We start from the raw sequence: 21070 nt of genomic DNA, 5'->3' as shown, positions 1-21070 counted from the left end.
ACACGCTTCCTGGTTCTGTTAGCAAAAACCCGAGGCGCTGTGCCGATTTTTCCAAATTCTGCTCCCTGGATGCTATTTTCACCGTTTGAATCCCGGGAAATTCCGGACGTATGGCAGCCCTCCCCTATGGGAGATGGAGCCAGCTTCCTCCTCCTCCTCCCCCGCTTCAGAGGGGAGGGCCGGAACCAACAAAAACCGATATATCACAATGTCTGAAATATGTAAAGGAATCGGCTAGCTTCACGGTTTTCCTTGCATTGTGATTTTTGCCAGCGCCTGCTCTCGTGATTCGCTGCGCCATGCAAGAGGCTGGGGGGGGGGGGAGAGCTGAGCCGGTGAAGTTAACCAGGGCTGCAGGAATCGAGAGAAGCATTGGCTGGCTTCAAAGGTTTCTCCTCCCCCCCCCATTGTGATTTTTGCATAGCGCACAAATGCAATTTTGCAATACAGTCAAACCTTGGTTGTCGAACGTATTCCGTTCCAGAAGCCCCTTCGGAACCGAGGCGCAGCTTCCAATTGGTTGCAAGAGCTTCCTGCCCTCAATCGGAAGCCACGCCGGACGTTCAGCTTCCGAAAAACGCTCGAAAACTGGAGCATTTACTTCTGGGTTTTCGGCATTGAGGAGCCGAAACATTTCAAAAAGGAAGTGTTCGGGAGCCGGTGTTCAGCTATATTGGCAGGTTGGAAACTACGAAACCGATACCACAATATGGACTTTGAACTGGTGCTGGACGATATATTGCCCGGCCCTCTTACCTCCTTCGTGGGAGGTTTTTAAACAAAGGTTGGGTGATCCTGCCTTAGGCTGTCCGTCCAAAGCAAGCATTTCCAAGTCTTGTAACACCTCCAAAACATTCTGGTGGACCTGCAAGGACAGGGTCTGGCTAGAAACAAGAATTGCTTCCGAAATCGGTGACGAAGGTGAAGCCAACAAGCCGCCTGGGGTTTTTCATTCCGGCATCGAACGCCGGTGTGTCTTTATTTTTTGTACAAAAATAATAAATAACCCTCTCCCACCCAAAAGTTGTTGGTTTTTTTAAATACTCAATATAAGAAGGCATTTGATAAGAAATACGAGTCTGTGGTGTGTTGGCCCCTCTCCGTCAGGAGACCAGCATGGGCAGAAAGTGTGTGGAGAGGCGCTGTCTCCGGGTCTTGGGCCCCTTTTGCGGAATGCCCTTGCTGTTGAGAGAGAGGAACATGGGACGCCCCTCATGGCGCCAGAGCAAGGAAGCGTAAGTGTTGTAGCCGTTCTCCTCAATCCGCTCCTCGAAGTTGCAGCTGGGGGCGTACGCTTTCTGCAGAGAGAAAAGGAGGACGGAGGTTTGGTTTCGGCCCGGCGGCGAGGGAAAACGGCCGCAGCTCGGACGTTAGGACACCTACCTTTGCAAGCAGGGCCGGATTTAGGTTTGATGAGGCCCTAAGCTCCTGAAGGTAATGGGGCCCTTTATAGGTCCCGCTGTCCTTTGTCTGCAACAAATTGCCGCAGTTTTTTGTGTTGAATATATGCTATTTGGCGCTTTATGGACCTAATAGGTATCTCAAGCCATTTGCACATAACAAATAGGAGCCTACACAACACAAAACACTGTTGCTGTATGTAGGTTTTCTTCTATTTGTTTGTTATCTTATATTTTGGAAACGTACATCCAGTTATTGTTTTTCCCTTTCAGTTTTTTTTGGGGGGGCCCCAAGAGAGTGGGGTTCTAAGTTTTAGCTTGTTTAGTTTATACGTAAATCCGGCACTGCTTTCATGCAGAAGAGCCCCCCCCCCCCGGTTTCAATCCCTGACATCTGGGCTGGGAATGTCGTCGTCGTCCCCCCGGAGAGCTGCACAATGCTTCCATCTCATTTAGCAGAAAGCAGAACCGGCCTCGAAACAGAACCATGAGGACTAGCGTCTCGCTTCCGGTTTAGGTAACGCGCCCGAATTCCCGGGGAAGGGCTGTGAGTCGTCAATGGCTGAGCATGCAAAAGCTTACCGGGTTCAATCTCTGCCCCAGAGCCTGCCAGTCTTTTGGTACAGCAGGACAGATCTCTAATCTCCCCCTCTAATCCCAACTATGACAGGTGAGCAGGGCAAATCAGCTACTGATCATCCGCCATCAAGGGACTTAATACATGGGTGCCCCCTGTTGACCCATTGGGGATGGGGGGGAGGACTCTGCCCCATCGCATCAACTGGTGTCGCCTGCCCATCAGGGCGACAGCAGCCGATTGACAGGAGGGCGCAGTTTTGCAGGAGACGCCGCTGTGCATATTTACCGTGCCGAAGAGTTTCCCCCTTCTGTTCATTGCTAAGTAGAACCCACTGTGGACTGATCGGATAGCCACTATGCCCGGACGCACAGATCGGATCTCCACGATATCTGGAAGAGATGGGAGAAGGCCCTTAATTTGCACTTTAAATTGCACTTAAAACCCCTTTACGACAACCCTACGAGGTAGGCCAGGGAGCTGTTATTATCTCTGTTCCTAACTTTTCTTCGGTTCAGCTCTCCAAACGTCTGCAGCAATCTGTGGTTTTATTTTTAAAATATCCTCGCGGAAATCCTTCGGCATTTTGGTTTGAATTAATCCCAATGAAAACACTTTTTGTTGTTGTTTGTAGTTTTACCTAATGGGCATATTCTGGCAAGCAGTTTAACCCAACACAATGCTGATGATACTCCTTTTTGTGGACACAAATAAAGTGGCAGGGGAAACCCAGCTAGATGGATGGGGTATAAATAATACATTTAATATTATTATCATTATTATTATTAATGCATTGAGTGGGGGGGCTGGAGAACTGCATCGCAAAATTCTGAAAAGTGAATTTTGAAGGATCGCTGTGTTTCAGTTCTCAGTCAGATAAGTTTCAGAAAGTGCAAATTTAACAGATTCATCATTAAATGGTTAACAAACTGGATTTCTCCCTACCCTGGAGAGGATAGTGCCCATGGCATGAAAAGTTTTAGGGACAAACTGCCCAGACTCCTCCTGCCCAGAGGAGATTATAATAACACGGGGGACTGCCCAGGAAAAAGAGCAAAAATATTAATACAGTTGTACCTTGGATCCCGAACGTCTTGTGGGTCGAACGTTCTGGCTCCTGAACGCTGAAACCCAGAGTTGAATGTTCCAGTTTGCGAACTATTTTTGGACGGCAAACGTCCAGCGCAGCTTCCGATTGGCTGCAGGAGCTTCCTGCAGCCAATCTGAGGCCGCGCCTTGGTTTCTGAATGTTTCGAAGGTCGAACGGACTTCCAGAACGGATTCCATTTGACTTCCGGGGTCCGACTGTTAATAAAGGTAAAGGGACCCCTGACTGTTAAGTCCAGTCACAGACGACTCTGGGGTTGTGCGCTCATCTCGCTCTATAGGCCGAGGGAGCCGGCGTTTGTCCGCAGACAGCTTCCGGTTCCTGTCTTCAGCATGACTATTTATCTATTTGCACTTTGACATGCTTTCGAACTGCTAGGTGGGCAGGAGCAGGGACCTAGACAAGACCCAGCATGTGAGGGGTTAAGCTTGGAGCAGATAGAACCCTTGGGGGCGGGCTCAGCCCAGGGATAAAAACCCCTCCCGAGTGGCAGTTGAGTCAGTTGAGGTTGGAGTGAGTTGAGGGAGTGGGAGTTGGTGTTGAGCTAGGAGTGGTTGGTTATATGCAGAGAGAGCTGGTTTAATATATTGAGGAAGGAGAATAGGTGGTGATTTAGTCAGACGGGATACAAAGTTGTGAGATTATTAATAAATATTTACTTAGTTGACTTTAGTGGTAATAGGCTAAAGGAACCATCTGAAATTTAGAACAACCTAAGATTTGTACTGCAACCATTAAGCATATGAACACACAATAAAGCAACTTCGTTTTATTTTATCTGTATCCTGGTCTGTGGTGTTTTGGTGGAGGTGTTTATTTTGTAGTTGGCACATCACCAATCGACCGTAAAACGTCCAGTGGTGATGTGCAGGTCAGAGTGACCGCTACACCGAGCAACGGGAGCTCACTCCGTCGAGGGGATTCGAACCGCCGACCTTCTGATTGGCAAGCCCTAGACTCTGTGGTTTAGACCACAGCGCCACCTGCGTCCCTACGACTGTAATTATGAAGTTATTATTACTGATTATTATGGGTTTGAATCCAGCAAAGTCCGACTGTCACAGACTGGTTGGATGCAAGAGGAATGGGGGAAGGAACCAGCTGCGGGGGGGGGGGGACCCCCAAGGGAAGAAGGCTCTGAGCCTGGGGATTGCTGGTGGGACAATGGTGACTGGGTCAGAGGGAGTAGACTGGGGAAAGGAGGTGTTGGAAGCTGAAGGGACAACAGGGTTTAGTGAGCAGGGAGAGTCTGTGGCAGAGAGCAGCCCAGAATCAGGCTGGAGAGGAGGAAGGCCTGGCTGGAGAAGAGATGAGCCTGGCTGGTGAAGAAGAGGCATAGGCGTCTTCCCCCTCCTGCTCCCCTCTCCCCTGGTCTCCCAGAACCAGAAGCGGCATGAAAAGGGTGTAGGGGAGATTGGCTTCACGCAGGCGCAGTCTCCGGTTGCATGGGGAACACCCTGGAGAGGAGGGGACTTAAGACGGCTATGGGAAGGCAGGGAATTTCAGTCTCGCCATCTAATCCAGACCTCCCGCGGATAAGCTTCTGCGCTCACTAGGCCTGACAGTCAAGCCTGTGCAGATTGTGTTCTTGCAAATAAAGAGTTAACTCCGACTTGGAACGGTGTGATTTTGTGCCGGCTCGCTCCCGACATCAGCTCTGAGTGAGGCTCAGCGGAATTAGTAGCCCCAATTTCAGTGGGTCTGCTCTGAGGACAGCTTTAGGAGGATGTTATTATTGCTGCAAAGTTGTTGTCGTCGGTGATTATGTATTGTTGCAAAGTTGTCATTAATGACTGTGGCAGTGTTGTCCTTCCTTAAAGCATCGTCATCTTGTAGGCAATCGACAAAAGAGAAAGACTTATTAACCCTCTAAAAATGCACGCAGATTCTTGCAGGTGAACACTAGTGAGGGGTGCTTCTCGGAGAGGCAGCGTGGTGTAGTGGTTAAGAGAGTTGGGAAAGGACCTGGGTTCAAATTCCCACTTGCCTGTGAAGCTCGCTGGGTGACCATGGGCTGTCCACTGTCTCTCTCAGCCTGACCTACCTCACAGGGTTGTTTTGGGGGTGTAATGAGAAGTGGGGGGGGGATCAAGCATGTTGCCTTGAGCTCCTTACGGGAAAATGTGGGGAATAAATGCAATTTAAAAATAAAATCCCCCTGCTTTGCATTTATTTCTCGTGGCAGAGAAGCCACAGGTTGTGATTGGGGCTGGGCGATAATCCGGTTTTCAGATTCGTGATCTATCACTGGCTGAACACTGCTATATACCGATATATCACAACGTCTGGAATAAGGATGGAGTTTCGTAGAGGCATTGGCTGGCTTCACGGTTTCCCCCGCATCGTGATCTTTTGCACACATGTATAATGATTTGCAATATATTGCCCGGTCAGAAATGATGGAACCAATATCACAATAGGGACCTCAAGCCAGTTTCGGACAATATATTGATAGCTAGCCCTAGCGGCGATTGCAGACAAATGGGCCAGGAATACTACAGAACAACTGGGGGTTAATCACAACAACCCAGGCCCTTGGGAACTGCAGTGGGGCTGAGAGTTTTGACCTACAATTAGGAGCTTAAGTCTGTTCCCCAACCCAGTTTTGGATTCTGTGCTCTCTCCGAAGCATGAAAAAACTCAGTCGTTGTGATGAGAGGACCTCTGAGGTCATACAGACTGCAATTTTTTTTAAAAAAAACAAACACTGAGTAATCGGTCACGTGTTTCTGCAGAACCGCTAGGACTTGTGCAAATTCCTTATCCGTAAAAACTGACACTACACTGATTTTCCAACTCAAAGTTTCGCCCGTTCAGAGTGCATTTGTTAACCGTGTTGACTCAGAGGTCAGCACCATGGAACCCCAAAGGAGCTTAGTCCGTTGGGTTAGGATGGTAGCTTTGCTTCACCAGTAAGGAAAATCAGAATCAATTAGCCCAGGACCCTGTTCTCAAAGCAGGAAACCTGCCGGCAGGATTCGAACACAAGAGCACTCTCCCCTCCTTTGGTTTCAGGAACCACGATTCAGAAGCATCGCTGCATCTGAAATTAAGAGTCTACTGTCCTAAAGCTGGTGTGGGCAACCTTTAGTCCTCCGGGCACTGCTGAACTACAGCTCCCAGGGAGGATGACAGGCAGGCAAAATCTGGAACACCAGTTTCCCCCAAACGTGCCCTAAAGGTTCGGGAGCTCCCCAACTCTTTCCTCCCAAGGCTTGCTTTGATGGGGACACTGGCTCACTTTTCTGTTTTAACTCAGTGAGGACTAGAAGCTTGCTTTCAATCTGGTTTGAAAGCATCAAGCGCAAGCGAGACTTACTGTCCGGACACTCGATCCGATGCGTGCCGTCGACTTTGCCGTCCCTGCCGATGCGCAGGAAGTAATGTGTGGAAGAGTAGAGTCTCCTCCGCCGCACGTCGCCCTGCAGGTGGGGGTAGCTGCGGGCCGGCCTGCCCCCCCTCAGCCGCCAATATTCGCCGTGCGGCTGCAAAGCTGTGTCTCTGTGCCCCAGGGCAGAGTTCGTGAGCCAAATGAGGAACAAGCAGCACCAGGTGGCGTGGGCAATCGTTGGGTCCTGGTGACCCATGCCACAAAATTTCGCCCGGCTCTCGGGCGAGGGCGACCATGTGGCTTCAAAAGGCTGCCTGGTGAGGATTCAGCGGCGAGGTCCCATGGGCCACCGTTGGGCACGGTCAACATCCTACGAACGACGTCATGCCGCTCGTAGGGGGATGGACTAGATGATACTGGGAGATCCCTCCTTCCAACTCCACAGCTCTGTGATTCTGCTATTCTTTCACCGGTCTCGATCAGAGGATCTGGCAGGGGACGGCAGCAGATCTAAAGCTCTGAGCTGGCAATGGTTACCTTGAGGTCTAGCACCTTGCCGTGCCTTCCAGAATCCCTAGCTCGGAAGCTCGCCGCTCCTCTTTCTGTTTATTCTCGCTTTGCCAAAGGTCCGGGAGAATCTAGAGAGAGGCGCGTGCCAGCCTCGCATGAACCCAAGCAGCTGTCTCATTGACAAGAGTTCGAGCTGTGCCTTCCCTCCTTCCGACCGGGAAGCGCCGCATTGGCTGTGCCTGCCCCCCGACAGCCAATCACTGAACCTTTGAGACGGAGCTAAGGTGTGGCTGTGGGTGGAATTTTATTCCCCATTCATAAATCTGTTTTTGAGTCGGCCAGATATTCTGTGCCTTTGGCACCGGACGGACGGCGCTTTGCAAATCCCATCCTGTTTTGGTTCGGTGAGACTGACACACACACGCACACATGCAAAATAAATAGGCATATATATATGCAGTTGCAATCAAAATGATTCAAGCCCCATTTCAAACCAGGATCATTATCAAAAGGTACAGACTTTCAGCAGTTTGCATGTTTGTATTTTAAACGTTTTGTTGGAAGCCGCCCAGAGTGCCTGGGGAAACCCAGCCAGATGGGCAGGGTAAAAAATATTACTATTATTATTATTATTAGCAAAATCAAACCAAAGCCATTGAAACAGCTCAACGCAACAGACACTTTGCTTCCCTCAAATTCAGCTGAAAATGCAACGTGGATTAGCTCCTTACAGCTGAAAATCTGTACGTTTTGATAATAAACATGATTTGCAATGGTTTGGGTTTTTTAAATAATTTCAATTGCAACTGTATTCCTTGCTTTCTACTGCTCCAGAGGGGACGACCAGAACAGATGGATTCAAAGGCCGAGGGGGGGAAAGACGCCAGCTAAACGGTAGGAATAAATTTATGACGGTCAAGCGGATTCTCCTTCGTTGGAGATTTTTTATCAGAGGTTGGATGTCCGTCTGTTGGGGATTCTTCCGCTGTGATCCCTGCATCACACTGGGGTTGATCTAGATGACTTTTGGAGGTCCATTTCGACTCCAAAGTTCTATGAGTCAATGAAACACGGCCATGCTACAAAATTCGCACGGCTGAAATTTTCAGCATAGCTCTTTGAGCAAATGACGGTGACCAAACAGGTTGGGGGAAGGGGGATGCGACTAAAAACAAACATTTTAGTGAAAATAGCTGAGTTTCCTGCATTGCAGGGGGGTTGGACAGGATGACCCTACAATTCTATGATTCTGCGAAGCATTTGGAGAGTTCAGTGTGTTCCTTCTGCACATGGCAAGAGGCCTAGTTAAGTTGACCAAGACTTGGGAATTTTAGACCTCCGGCCCTCCAATCAGCTCCTGGCCTCACAGGTTCTCCTTTTCACCCTGTTTTTGCTCAACTTCAAATGTTCAAGCTCCCTTGCCACATAAAAATACAGTGGTACCTTGGTTCGCAAACTTAATCCGTTCTGGAAATCCGTTCCAAAACCAAAGCATTCCGAAACCAAGGTGTGCTTCTTTCCCGTAGAAAGTAATGCAAAACGGATTGATCCGTTCCAGCAACTGAACATGAATTTTACTATCTAACGAGACCATCGATCCATAAAACGAAAGCAGTAAACGGTGTACTGCAGTCACACAAGCAATCCATCAGTAGTAGTAGTAGTAGTAGTAGTAATAATAATAATAATAATAATAATAATAATAATAATTTATACCCCGCCCATCTGGCTGGCTTCTAAAAGAAATATTAAAATACAATAATTTGTTGTTGTTTAGTCGTTTAGTCGTGTCCGACTCTTCATGACCCCATGGACCATAGCACGCCATAGCACAATCATTTATTAAACATTAAAAGCTTCTCTAAACAGGAGCCTGGTAGTTGTTTTTCTCTTTGACATCTGGTGGGAGGGTGTTCCACAGGGCGGGTGCCACTACCGAGAAGGCCCTCTTGCCTGGTTCCCTGTAACTTGGCTTCTCGCAGCGAGGGAACCGCCAGAAGGCCCTCGGCGCTGGACCTCAGTGTCTGGGCTGAACGATGGGGTTAGAGACGCTCCTTCAAGTCTACTGGACTGAGGCCGTTTAGGGCTTTAAAGGTCAGCACCAACACAGTAGCTGGACTGAGTTCTACACAGTCACAAAAACAAAACAAAAAGAGCCGCAAAAACAGAAACGCAAAATAAATAGCAAAAACATGACAGAACTCAAAACACTCAAAACAAAAGTATGGCGCTCAAAACGGAGCACGTTTGGCTTCCGAAGAAAAGTTCGCAAACTGGAACACTTGCTTCCGGATTTCCCGTGTTTGGGTTCCAAGTTGTTTGAGGACCAAGGCGTTTGAGAACCAAGGTGCCACTGTATTTGGGCTCCCGTTCACTTCTTTGTGAGCATCACTGTGCACAGAACAATTTATTAAACTGTTTCACACGTACATATGGACTCGCCTGAAGGGCAGGGGGGGGGGTGTTAACTCTTGCCCTCCCAGCCTCCTTCTCCAAGATCTTGTAGCTGAGACAGCGTCCTTTGAGTTCAGCCGCAAGAGAAGGGATTTCGCCAGGATGGAGCTGGTAACTGGTTGAAGATGCTTCTCTGTTGAGATTCTCTGCTGCAGACCAGCTTAGCCGGGTGCCTTAGATCTGAGTCGAATGCACTAGGAAAGTTTTCTTGGGGTTACCATAAGCAAAACAGCCAAACAAACAAAAACCTGGACATTTTGCCAAATTTTAAAAATCCGCCCAGACAAGAGATGTTAATCCTGAAAAAGAGGACACGGCCTGGGAAAAGAGGACATATGGCAATCCTGCAGAGCCACTTTTGCCTCTGGCCCTGCCCACCCCAGACACGCCACCCCTGAAAGGTTGTCCAAAACAGAAATGTGGCCCTCGAACGAAGGAAATCACACACACACACACACCCGGTCTAAACCAAAGTGCTCCGTGATCTAATAGACTGCTGTATATTAGTGATAAGTGGGTATTCCTTGCTTCCTGGACTTTGGAAAGGAAATTCAAGCACTCAGAGATGTTCCCATTGATCTAATCCCTCAGTTTATGAGTTACCTGTGCTCGATCAAATTTCAGGGTTGTTTCTAACAGCAGGAGCTGGGAAGATATGTGGCCTTTTGCCTGCCCTGCAGGGGAGTCTGACCAGTGCCAGATTTACGTATAAATTAAACAAGCTGTAGCTTAGGGCCCCACTCTCTTGGGGGGGGGGGCAAAAAAAATTGAAGGAAAAAAACTGCATGTACATTTGCACAATATAAGATAAATAGCAATACAGTATAAGATAAAAAGAAAACATGCTTGACAGGCATATGTCAGGAATGCTTTGATGGTGTTTCCTGCTTGGCAGGGGGTTGGACTGGATGGCCCTTGTGGTCTCTTCCAACTCTATGATTCTATGCTTCTATGGACCTAATAGGCATCTAAAGGGTCCGATTACCTTCAGTAGCTAAGGGCCTTGTTGTTGTTTAGTCGTTTAGTCGTGTCCGACTCTTCGTGGCCCCATGGACCATAGCACGTCAGGCACTCCTGTCTTGCACTGCCTCCTGCAGTTTGGTCAAACTCATGTTTGTAGCTTCGAGAACACTGTCCAACCATCTTGTCCTCTGTCGTCCCCTTCTCCTAGTGCCCTCAATCTTTCCCAACATCAGGGTCTTTTCCAGGGAGTCTTCTCTTCTCATGAGGTGGCCAAAGTATTGGAGCCTCAGCTTCACGATCTGTCCTTCCAGGGAGCACTCAGGGCTGATTTCCTTAAGAATGGATAGGTTTGATCTTCTAGCAGTCCATGGGACTCTCAAGAGTCTCCTCCAGCACCATAATTCAAAAGCATCAATTCTTCGGCGATCAGCCTTCTTCATGGTCCAGCTCTCACTTCCATACATCACTACTGGGAAAACCATAGCTTTAACTATACAGACCTTTGTCGGCAAGGTGATGTCTCTGCTTTTTAAGATGCTGTCTAGGTTTGTCATTGCTTTTCTCCCAAGAAGCAGGCGTCTTTTAATTTTGTGACTGCTGTCACCATCTGCAGTGATCAAGGAGCCCAAGAAGGTAAAATCTCTCACTGCCTCCATTTCTTCCCCTTCTATTTGCCAGGAGGTGATGGGACCAGTGGCCATGATCTTGGTTTTTTTGATGTTGAGCTTCAGACCATATTTTGCGCTCTCCTCTTTCACCCTCATTAAAAGGTTCTTTAATTCCTCCTCGCTTTCTGCCATCAAGGTTGTGTCATCTGCATATCTGAGGTTGTTGATATTTCTTCCGGCAATCTTAATTCTGGCTTGGGATTCATCTAGTCCAGCCTTTCGCATGATGAATTCTGCATATAAGTTAAATAAGCAGGGAGACAATATACAACCTTGTCGTACTCCTTTCCCAATTTTGAACCAATCAGTTGTTCCATATCCAGCTAAGGGCCTTATCGAACCTAAATCCGGCCCTGGGTCTGAGAAGGAGGGCTAGCGACACACCTGCAGTGTAGGGCCATTCCACTGACAGTTTTTGCTGCTCCTCTAAGCTCAAAAGACGGAATAGCTTAGCTATTCAGTCTTTTATGCCTAAGCCAAGGAATTGTATCTTCAATTATATTTATCACTAGTAGACGCATCAATGGCTCGAGACTAGACTACTGAAGAAGCCCAGAAAGCTGTGCTCAGGGAGTGTGCTATCTGCCAACCCCAACAAATCGGCCCCACTGGGGGCGAAACAGCAGTCTCTCTCCTGCGTGGACTGCTAGGGCGAAACGGGGATACAACGCTGGCACCCGGTCTTCTTTATAACTTCATACGCTGGTTCATCAGCACCTCACAGCTACCGGGAACGACCCTGAACTTACCTCTTTATTGAATCTTCTTGATCTTATTGAAAAAACAAGAAAAAACCAAAAAATTGAGTCAAGAGTGTCTAAGAACCTAGTAAAATCTGATACTGCAAGTTCACTTTATTGTAGGTACTTTGTAAGTTTTCATGGCACTTTGTAAAAGTAATTGTCTCTTTCTCACAAATTTGATAAATGGTGTACAATGATTTCCGAACAACTGTGTGAATATTGGTCGCCAAGGTGCTGTACAAGTTGCAGTATCTTTATTATCAACGGCACAGGTTGCATTTTTCTAGCTCCTCCAAGCTCGGCAATGACCCAAATTCTCTTTCCCGAGAACCCCGGCCTGCGGGGAATGCGGCTGTTCCAGTCTCCTGCGTCATTTGAGGCCACGCCGAACCCATTTGCTCTCAAAACGGTGAGAACTTCCTCCTTCCCTGGGAGGAAGTATTTGCCCTGCTTTCCTTTGCAAACATTTGGGACAGGTATAGGCAATAGCGCCGCAGGAATTTCACATAAATAGCCACGTTCTTTTGGTTCTGGAGGCTGATGACATTAACACGTTTATTGTTGTTGAGTTGTATTTAATCAGTTGTTTTATATTTGGTGTTAGACGCTCTGAGCCCGGCTTTGGCTGGGGAGGACGGGGTATAAATATATTATTATTATTATTATTATTATTATTATTATTATTATTATTATTATTTTCCCGAGCAGCAGGGAGAGAGGGCAAAGCACGGTTTGTTAATTTATTAGACGGTTTACTGGTGTATTTGTTGATTATGTGATATAAAGCAGAGCAGTTAGGACAAAAGATGGAAATGAAGAGGAACAAAGCTATGAAATAGGAACGAGTACAGTTGCACATGGGTTAAAATAAAATCTGAGTAAAGATGGTCAGTGTTATCTGATTATCATTTCTAGTTCCTGATTTGCCAGCTTGTGATGAGAGACACATTTAAAACGATTTTAAAATGATGCTTCTGCTGCCTGTGTATAATAAAGGATAGCAAAATCATTAAAAAAAAGTTATAGCCCTTGTCAGAATCTCAAATTATGCGTAGTTTTCTCCGTTATAAAGCTATACAGTGGTACCTCGGGTTAAGAACTTAATTCGTTCTGTAGGTCCATTCTTATTAGGGACCCAGGTGGGTCGAGGTCCCACTGTATAATAAAAAAATATTATAAATAATGTAAGGGACACGGGTGGTGCTGTGGGTTAAACCACTGAGCCTAGGGCTTGCTGATCAGAAGGTTGGCGGTTCGAATCCCTGTGATGGGGTGAGCTCCCATTGCTTGGTTCCAGCTCCTACCAACCTAGCAGTTCGAAAGCACATCAAAATGCAAGTAGATAAATAGGAACCGCTACAGCGGGAAGGTAAACGGCGTTTCCATGTGCTGCTCTGGTTTGCCAGAAGCGGCTTTGTCATGCTGGCCAAATGACCTGGAAGCTATACGCCGGCTCCCTCAGCCAATAATGCGAGATGAGCGCGCAACCCCAGAGTCGGTCACGACTGGACCTAATGTTAGGGGTCCCTTTACCTTTTACCTTTAGGTCCATTCTTAACCTGAACCTGTTCTTAACCATTTAGCTAATGGGGCCTCCCGCTGCTGCTGCTGCACAATTTCTGTCTCATCCTGAAGCAAAGTTCTTAACCCGGGTTGCTATTTCTGGGTTAGTGGAGTCTAACCTGAAGCGTCTGTAACCTGAAGCGTCCGTAACCCGAGGTACCACTGTATTCCAGACTGAGTGGTACCCAGAGTCCAGTCTTAAGATTTGGAGATGTTTCCCGTTGATCTGCAATTATCATTTGAGCTGCCCAGGGCATATAGAAGACCAGTTCTTTTGACAATATAGCAACATTGATGTCATTTTAAAAAAAGGGACTTTGGACAATAAAGAAAAGTTCCTTTAATCGGATTGAGCATTCCTGTCAAAATTAAACCCCCCCAAAATCTCCCACCAATTCACAATCCCACCATAAGCGATCGCACAGACCAGGTTTATCACACAACCCCTCCAAAAATTAGGTGATATAGAAGGAAACCTTTTTCACACCTGCAAAGGAGGTGCAATGCCACCGGCGATGTGTTTTTAGGTTTCCAGGTCACTGAAGGTGTTTAAACGGAGGTTGGATAACCTGCTACGGTCAGGAATCTTGAGCTGCGGCTGCTGCCTTGAACGTGATGCTCCTTGGGGGTGGATCCCTTCCAACTACCATTCTATGATTCTAGGGCAGTGGTTTTCAACCAGGGTGTTGTGGCCAGGGGTGTCTTACCCATAGAGGCTAGTGGCGCAGGGCACCAGGGCGCCAAGTTCTGGAAGGCGCCAGGGGAGAGGCGGAGGCTGGACACGGCGCTTCCCGGCATCGGCTCGCCACCATCACCCGCCTCCGCCATGCTGTGCCAAAGCAGCGCCGCTCCCGGAGCCTCCGTCTGCCGTGGCCACCGCGGCACGAAGCGACCAGCTGAGCCGGGAGGCACCGTGGCCAGCTGCCGCCTCTTTCCTGCCAGAGGAGCCGTCCTCCAGCCACTGCCCGCCTCCTCCAGCCCTGGGAAACGAGGGGGGGAGGTACTCTGGAGGGAGCTTTGCACCACAGCGCTGGATATGCTTAAGACAGACCTGGTTGTGGTCCCTGGGATGCTGTGAAGGATGGTCAGGGATGCTGCGGGCAACCCTGGCCTCTGTCCCTCTTTCCTTCCCTCCTTCCTCTGATGCCCTCTCGCGTCTCTGCCTCCCAAAGGCTGGCATGGCTGTTTGTTGCAGCAGCCCTAACTGCAGGCGAATGGTGCCTCTGGGGCCGGCCAGGGGGTGCTTCCCTGGCCCCTGTGGGGCAGTGTGAAGAGGCACCTCTCTTTGGGGCAGAGGGGGGCAGCTCCGAGACCAGGGGCAGCAGCTGCGGCTGCCCAGAGGACCCCTAAAAAGAGCTGGTCAAGGGAGCTGTGGACCCGAAAAGGTTGAGAGCCTCTGTTCTATGGGATCCATAGCATCCTCGGAGCATCTCTCCTTGTGTTTTGATTCCTGCTTACCTCGGGAGAAACACCATCACAACAACCAGACGGATGGCATTTCTTTAAAATGACAAGGTACTTGGCACAAGCGTGGCAAGAGTTATCTCATCGTCTGTTTGGGGTTTCCTTGTGGTGTTTTGCCTCTGACCTGTTTTTTGGGTTCCCCACAAGCATGTGATACACCTGCGCTTCTGTTTCGCAACAGCTAGGGTTGGCGTCCGATTCCATCATCGTCACAATTTTATTCTTTGTACCCCATCCATCTGACTGGGTTGCCCCAGCTACTCTGGGTGGCTTACAATGTATAAAAATAATAATAAAAAGTTAAACTTTTAAAGCACTTCCCTATACAAGGCTGCTTCCAGAAGTCTCCTAAAGGTCGTATACTTAGGTCCTTGGCTCGGGGGTCAGATAACTTCCTCCCCTCCAACGTTTCTCCTGTGAAAATAGGGACGTCCTATTCCATCCCCTCCAACGTTTCTCCGTGAAAATAGGGACCTCCTATTCCATCCCCTCCAACGTTTCTCCCGTGAAAATAGGGACCTCCTATTCCATCCCCTCCAACATTTCTCCCGTGAAAATAGGGACGTCCTATTCCATCCCCTCCAACATTTCTCCCCTGAAAATAGGGACCTCCTATTCCATCCCCTCCAACATTTCTCCCGTGAAAATAGGGACCTCCTATTCCATCCCCTCCAACGTTTCTCCGTGAAAATAGGGACGTCCTATTCCATCCCCTCCAACGTTTCTCCCATGAAAATAGGGACCTCCTATTCCATCCCCTCCAACGTTTCTCCCATGAAAATAGGGACCTCCTATTCCATCCCCTCCAACATTTCTCCCGTGAAAATAGGGATGTCCTATTCCATCCCCTCCAACATTTCTCCCGTGAAAATAGGGATGTCCTATTCCATCCCCTCCAACATTTCTTCCGTGAAAATAGGGATGTCCTATTCCATCCCCTCCAACGTTTCTCCCGAGAAAAGAGGGACGTGCTATTCCATCCCCTCCAACATTTCCCCAGTGAAAATAGGGACGTCCTAAGGAAAAGCTGGACATTCCAGGATCGAAACCGGGATGGCTTCTGTAAATCCGGGACTGTCCCTGGAATATAGGGACACTTGGAGGGTCTGTAAAATGCAATAAAGAAAGAAGACTGGAAAACTTTTGTTGAGTCTATGGAAAATAAGGGTGTATAGCTAAACATAGGGTAAATTATTATTGACGGATGTAATAGCGGAAAATCAATTGGAACAGTCATTGTAAAATGTGCAGGGATGTGAGATATGTAAAATGAACCATGGAAAGAGAAGGGAAGCCATTGGTATTTTAAAGTTTGCAGAATGTTTGTTTGAAATTGTAAAACAGAAAATTTAATAAAAGTTATTATAAATAAAATAAAATGCAATAAAGAAAGAGAAAGAAAGAAAGAAAGAATATATACGGTATATTCTTTCTTATTTATAGCATTTTATTTATAATAAAGGTAAAGGAACCCCTAACCATTAGGTCCAATCATGACCGACTCTGGGGTTGCGGTGCTCATCTCACTTTATAGGCCGAGGGAGCCGGCGTACAGCTTCCGGGTCATGTGGCCAGCATGACTAAGCCGCTTCTGATGAACCAGAGCAGCGCGTGGAAATGCCGTTTACCTTCCTGCCGGAGCGGTACCTATTTATCTACTTGCACTTTGATGTGCTTTCGAACTGCTGGGTTGGCAGGAGCTGGGACCAAGCAACGGGAGCTCACCCTGTCGTGGGGATTCAAACCGCCGACCTTCTGATCAGCAAGTCCTAGGCTCTGTGGTTTAACCCACAGCACCACCCGTGTCCCTTACATTATTTATAAATTTTTTTATTATACAGTGGGACCTCAACTTATGAGCTCCTCGACATCCAACGTTTTCGAGTTACGAGCGGAAAAAGTAGCCGCGCGCTTACAATTTTTTTGACATCCGAACGGAAAACCTGTTCGTGGCTAGATGCGGTTTCCTCGACTTACGAATTTTTAGATGCGGTTTCCTCGACTTACGAAGTTTTTGACTTATGAGTGTGCATTCGGAACAGATTAAATTTGTAAGTCGAGGTCCCACTGTATATATAAAATAAAAAATTCACACACACACACACACCCTTCTCACAAAAAAGGCCTTTCCTCATCCAGAGAGTGTTCTAGTTTTTCATTTGCCCTTTTTCTGCACCCTTATCTTAAAAAAAACCCATAAAAACATAATAATAAAACCATTACAGGTACATTGACTACACATGCCTGCATTTTTGTGCATGCCTGCATTTTTTGTTGTGCATGCCTGCATTTTTAAATCCCTGATTCATTTCCTGACATCATTCCTAACCGTTCCTGGGAGGGAGAGGAACTAGCCTAGATACATAACTTGGCAAAGTCAGCCTCTGCCGACTCTGCAGATGCCCGGCCAAACAAACAGGAAACTCTCTTTCCTTCTGCCACACACCTGCATAATATTTGTAAGACTGGCAGAAGGGGCACACGGCTCCGATTTCTCCTGCAAACGCTCTTCCTTGCACACAGAAGGCAGGTTCGATCGGCAGGGCATATCTAGGTAGGGCTGGTAGAGAGAGACCCCCCCCCCCCGGCTGAAACCCTGGAGAGCAGCTGCCGGCCAGTGCAGACATACTCTGGCTCTGTATCCTACACTGCTGCTTCAGACCAGCCCTTTATTCAGAAACCATGAGGACTGGGATCTTATTTATATTTATATTTAACTGGTTATAACACCGTGGGACCAGACGGCACTGCAGAGCCGAGATCGCAGCTCGGTTTTATTTTCAACTAGTGGTTTTCAGCCCGTTTAATAACGGGCGCTAGAATCCTGGGGTTCGGAGAAGCGCTTGCGCAGCGCTTCTCCGAACCCTGGGACCTGTCCTTGCTGTCGGCGGCAGGGGGACAGGAACGGAGGAGGAGAAAGCGCTGCTTTCTCCTCCTCCGTTCCTCTCCCGCAGCCGCCGACAGCAAGGAGACCTCCCAGGGTTCGGAGAAGCGCTTGCGCAGCGCTTCTCCGAACCCTGGGACCCGTCCTTGCTGTCGGCGGCAGGGGGACAGGAACGGAGGAGCGCTTTCTCCTTCCTTCCTCTCCCCCAGCCGCCGACAGGAAGGACGCGCGCACTCTCCCCCCCGCCTCCTCCAACCGCCGCTCCTCACGGGCCAGGGAAGGTTGTGAGGAGGCCTTCGCCGGCCTCCACCCTCGCTTCCCTGACGTGCCCTGCAGTGAGGCGTTGTCCGGCGGGAGCGGCGGTTGGAGGAGGCAGAGGGGGGGGGGAGAGTGCGCGCGGGCAGTCTCTGCTGTCCAATCCCTGTGTATCTGGGGTACATGCGCAGTACCTCAGGGACACACGGGACAACTGGACGCAGGGACATCTTGGACATTATTATATAGGATTGTGAGCTTTACAACTTTTTTTTTTTTGCCGTTTTCAAATCTGTTCTTTTACAGCTGTGTAGATCACCACTGGTCCCATCACCTCCTGGCAAATAGAAGGGAAAGAAATGGAGGCAGCAGTGAGAGATTTTACTTTCTTGGGCTCCTTGATCACTGCGGATGGTGACAGCAGTCACGAAATTAAAAGACGCCTGCTTCTTGGGAGAAAAGCAATGACAAACCTAGATAGCATCTTAAAAAGCAGAGACTAAACAACAACAGATCTAGCCTAGGGCTCTACTAAGGTTACCCAATTTTTTTCAATGAATCCGGGGACACTCTTCAACCTCAATGGATTTTGTACGGGGACTGATTTGTAAACCCGGGGACTGTCCCCGGGAAACGGGGTACAGCCTGATAACCTTAGCCTGTACCGTACATTAAAACAAAAACAAAAAACCCACATGATTCCACCCACCACTCGGGAATCCTGGGAACTGTAGTCTGCCCAGGGTGCCGGGAATTGTATTTGGGGTAAGCTACAATTCCTGGAATTCTTTAGGGAGGAGTCATTTGCTTTCAAAGTGTTCGCAGCCCTGTGTTTGGATTGCAGGGGAGACAATCTCTGCAGCCTGAGTCAAGAGGGCAGGATTTTACCCCGTTACATCAGTGGACGAGCCGGTTTGTGCCGTTGTCATTTTAAGCTCTTAACATACGGTAATTGCCGCAGCCTGTATTATTTTTGGCTTTTCATTTCCCTCTGACCTCATGCCTGTTTACCTTTTCCCCCTCTCCGCAATCGTGCCGCGCATTATGCAGATGGATATTTACGATGGGTTGTTTTCCGGGTGTTAGTCATACTCAAGAGTAAGCCCATTGACATGAATGGACATGACTAAGGCGCATTCTTTTTTAAAAAAGTTTTTATTTATACGCATCAGGATTATACATTTCACTAGTTTTACAGTTTTACATTGCAAAGTTTGACTTCAATCCCCCCCCCCTCTTTCTGCGGTTCCTTAAGTTTATTTTTCAAAATACCTTCTGCATATCCAAATTCATTTAACCTGCTCATTTAATTATCTACTTTAAATATATACTCTTATGAAACTGCAGGTTGTTACAGTAATCCTGCCTGTGTTTTTATCCGTTTGCAATATGTCTGTAAATATTCAATAAACCATTTCCATTCTTTTATGAAAGGTTTGTTATCTTGATTTCTTAATTCTTCCGGTAAGTTTTGCACATTTCTGCATATTTCATAAGTTTTTGTATCCATGTTTCCATTGCTGGGTCTTCTGCTTCTTTCCATTTTGGGGCGAGTAGCGTTCTTGCCGCTGTAGTCGCATACATGAATATTTCTATACAGTTAAGGTAGTTCTGTCCCTATAATTCCCAAAAGAAAAGCTTCTGGTTTATTTATTTTTTGTTACAAACGTTACTTTGAACATCCTTTCCGATTCATTATATATCATTTCCCAGTAAGCTTTAACCTTACGACGAGACTGCCACATATGATAAAAAGAGCCTTCTTTCTCTTTACATTTCCAACACTTCTTTGATTTAGATTTTTGCCAATTTACTCAGTGTTAGGTACCAACAATATACATCGTTTTCATATAATTTTCTCTTAAACCAGGCTTCCTCAACCTCGGCCCTCCAGATGTTTTGAGACTACAATTCCCATCATCCCTGACCACCGCTCCTGCTACTGTAGCTAGGGATCATGGGAGTTTTAGGCCAAAAACATCTGGAGGGCAGAGGTTTTGGAAGCCTGTCTCAAACCATGTTGTTGTTGTTGTTTAAATTATTATTATTTATTTAACTTTATTGAATTGCAGTAACAAAAACCAAACAATATCGCAAGAAAAAAGGGGAAATAACAAATGACACAAAAGAAAAGATAAAGTAAAATAAAAATGCTGTAAATTTTATATCCGTATTCCACAATCGTTTCCCAAGGTGCTCCCCTCGCCAACGGACGAAAGATGCTGCCTGTCAGTGTTGACAACACTGAGCTACATGGCCAAAGGCGGCTTGCTGTTGAAATGAGCTCTATATACAGCACACCGATTTGATCCCGGAATGTCCCGCTTTCCCTTAGGACGCCCCTATTTCCGTCGGGATAAATGTTGCAGGGGAGGCCCCCAAAGTTGTTCTGTTGCAAGTGTAATAAACAAAATCTGCCCTTATTCCCTTAAGGGGGTATACAAGAGCCCTTGTAGAGTCCTTTGGAGGTTCTCCATCGGTAGGAGAAAATATTGAGAGAATATTGAGAAGCAAAGCAGCTAGTAAGCTTGATCTTTATTGAACTGTTGCAACAGGGTGCTCCGCCACATGCTGGAGAAAAGAGGAGGACCCAGAACAAAGGTGTGCCTGCCCTTATGTAGACATTTTGAAATTCAAGTGTGCATGCACACGAAAGCTCATACCAATGACAAACTTAGTTGGTCTCTAAGGTGCTGCTGGAAGGAATTTTTTAATATTTTTTGTTCTCACTCCTCAGTTCCGGAATCCAGATCCCAGGTCCCAGGATCACCCCATTTACATCTTAAATGTGCCCTTAGGGCAGGATCTGTGAGCACAGAGACAATGGGGAGGTTTTCCCCATTTCCTCCCTCCTTTCAGAGAAACATTTGGTCAGTTTTTGGAGAGTCAAAATGGTCCCAGGACTTTTTCTGTACTGTTTTCAGTCATTGGTTTATATTTTTATGTACGTGCTTGCCTTGTACATCTATGAACACTTTTTATACATCTAAGACCTTGTAATTCTTATAACACAAGCAAGAAGTGCAGGAACACCTTCTGGAGAGCAGAGAATGCCTCCTCTTTTGTCCGCGATGGGGAACCTGCATGCAGCTATATATTATTGGAGGAATGCCTCTAGCCAGAAGAGTATTTTCCTCTTGAGAAAAAAGG

The 21070-nt window shown here is 47.4% G+C and overlaps 1 protein-coding gene across 1 annotated transcript; it reads right to left on the bottom strand.

Moving 5' to 3' along the window:
- Positions 1 to 1042: 1042 nt before the first annotated feature.
- On the bottom strand, positions 1043 to 6750 carry FGF22 (fibroblast growth factor 22). The gene is made up of 3 exons (XM_035120735.2): positions 6405 to 6750; positions 2266 to 2369; positions 1043 to 1298 (listed from the first exon to the last, which is right to left on the bottom strand). Exons 1-3 carry the CDS (start codon positions 6670 to 6672, stop codon positions 1104 to 1106), a joined length of 567 nt encoding a protein of 188 aa, XP_034976626.2. The 5' UTR covers positions 6673 to 6750; the 3' UTR covers positions 1043 to 1103.
- Between the last annotated feature and the right edge of the window lie 14320 nt (positions 6751 to 21070).

This window comes from Zootoca vivipara, chromosome 6, assembly GCF_963506605.1.
Source record: "Zootoca vivipara chromosome 6, rZooViv1.1, whole genome shotgun sequence".
Taxonomy (NCBI): Eukaryota; Metazoa; Chordata; class Lepidosauria; order Squamata; family Lacertidae; genus Zootoca; species Zootoca vivipara.
This window is presented reverse-complemented; position numbering and strand designations above follow the sequence as displayed.

Excerpts from the sequence above, each read along its gene's own strand:
- FGF22 (XM_035120735.2), bottom strand. The coding sequence starts at position 6,672 with ATGGGTCACCAGGACCCAACGATTGCCCACGCCACCTGGTGCTGCTTG. Across the intron at positions 2,370-6,404 it reads TCGGATCGAGTGTCCGGACA|ATATCGTGGAGATCCGATCT; the intron begins GTAAGTCTCGCT and ends CATCTCTTCCAG. Across the intron at positions 1,299-2,265 it reads GGGGGAAACTCTTCGGCACG|AAAGCGTACGCCCCCAGCTG; the intron begins GTAAATATGCAC and ends TTCTCTCTGCAG.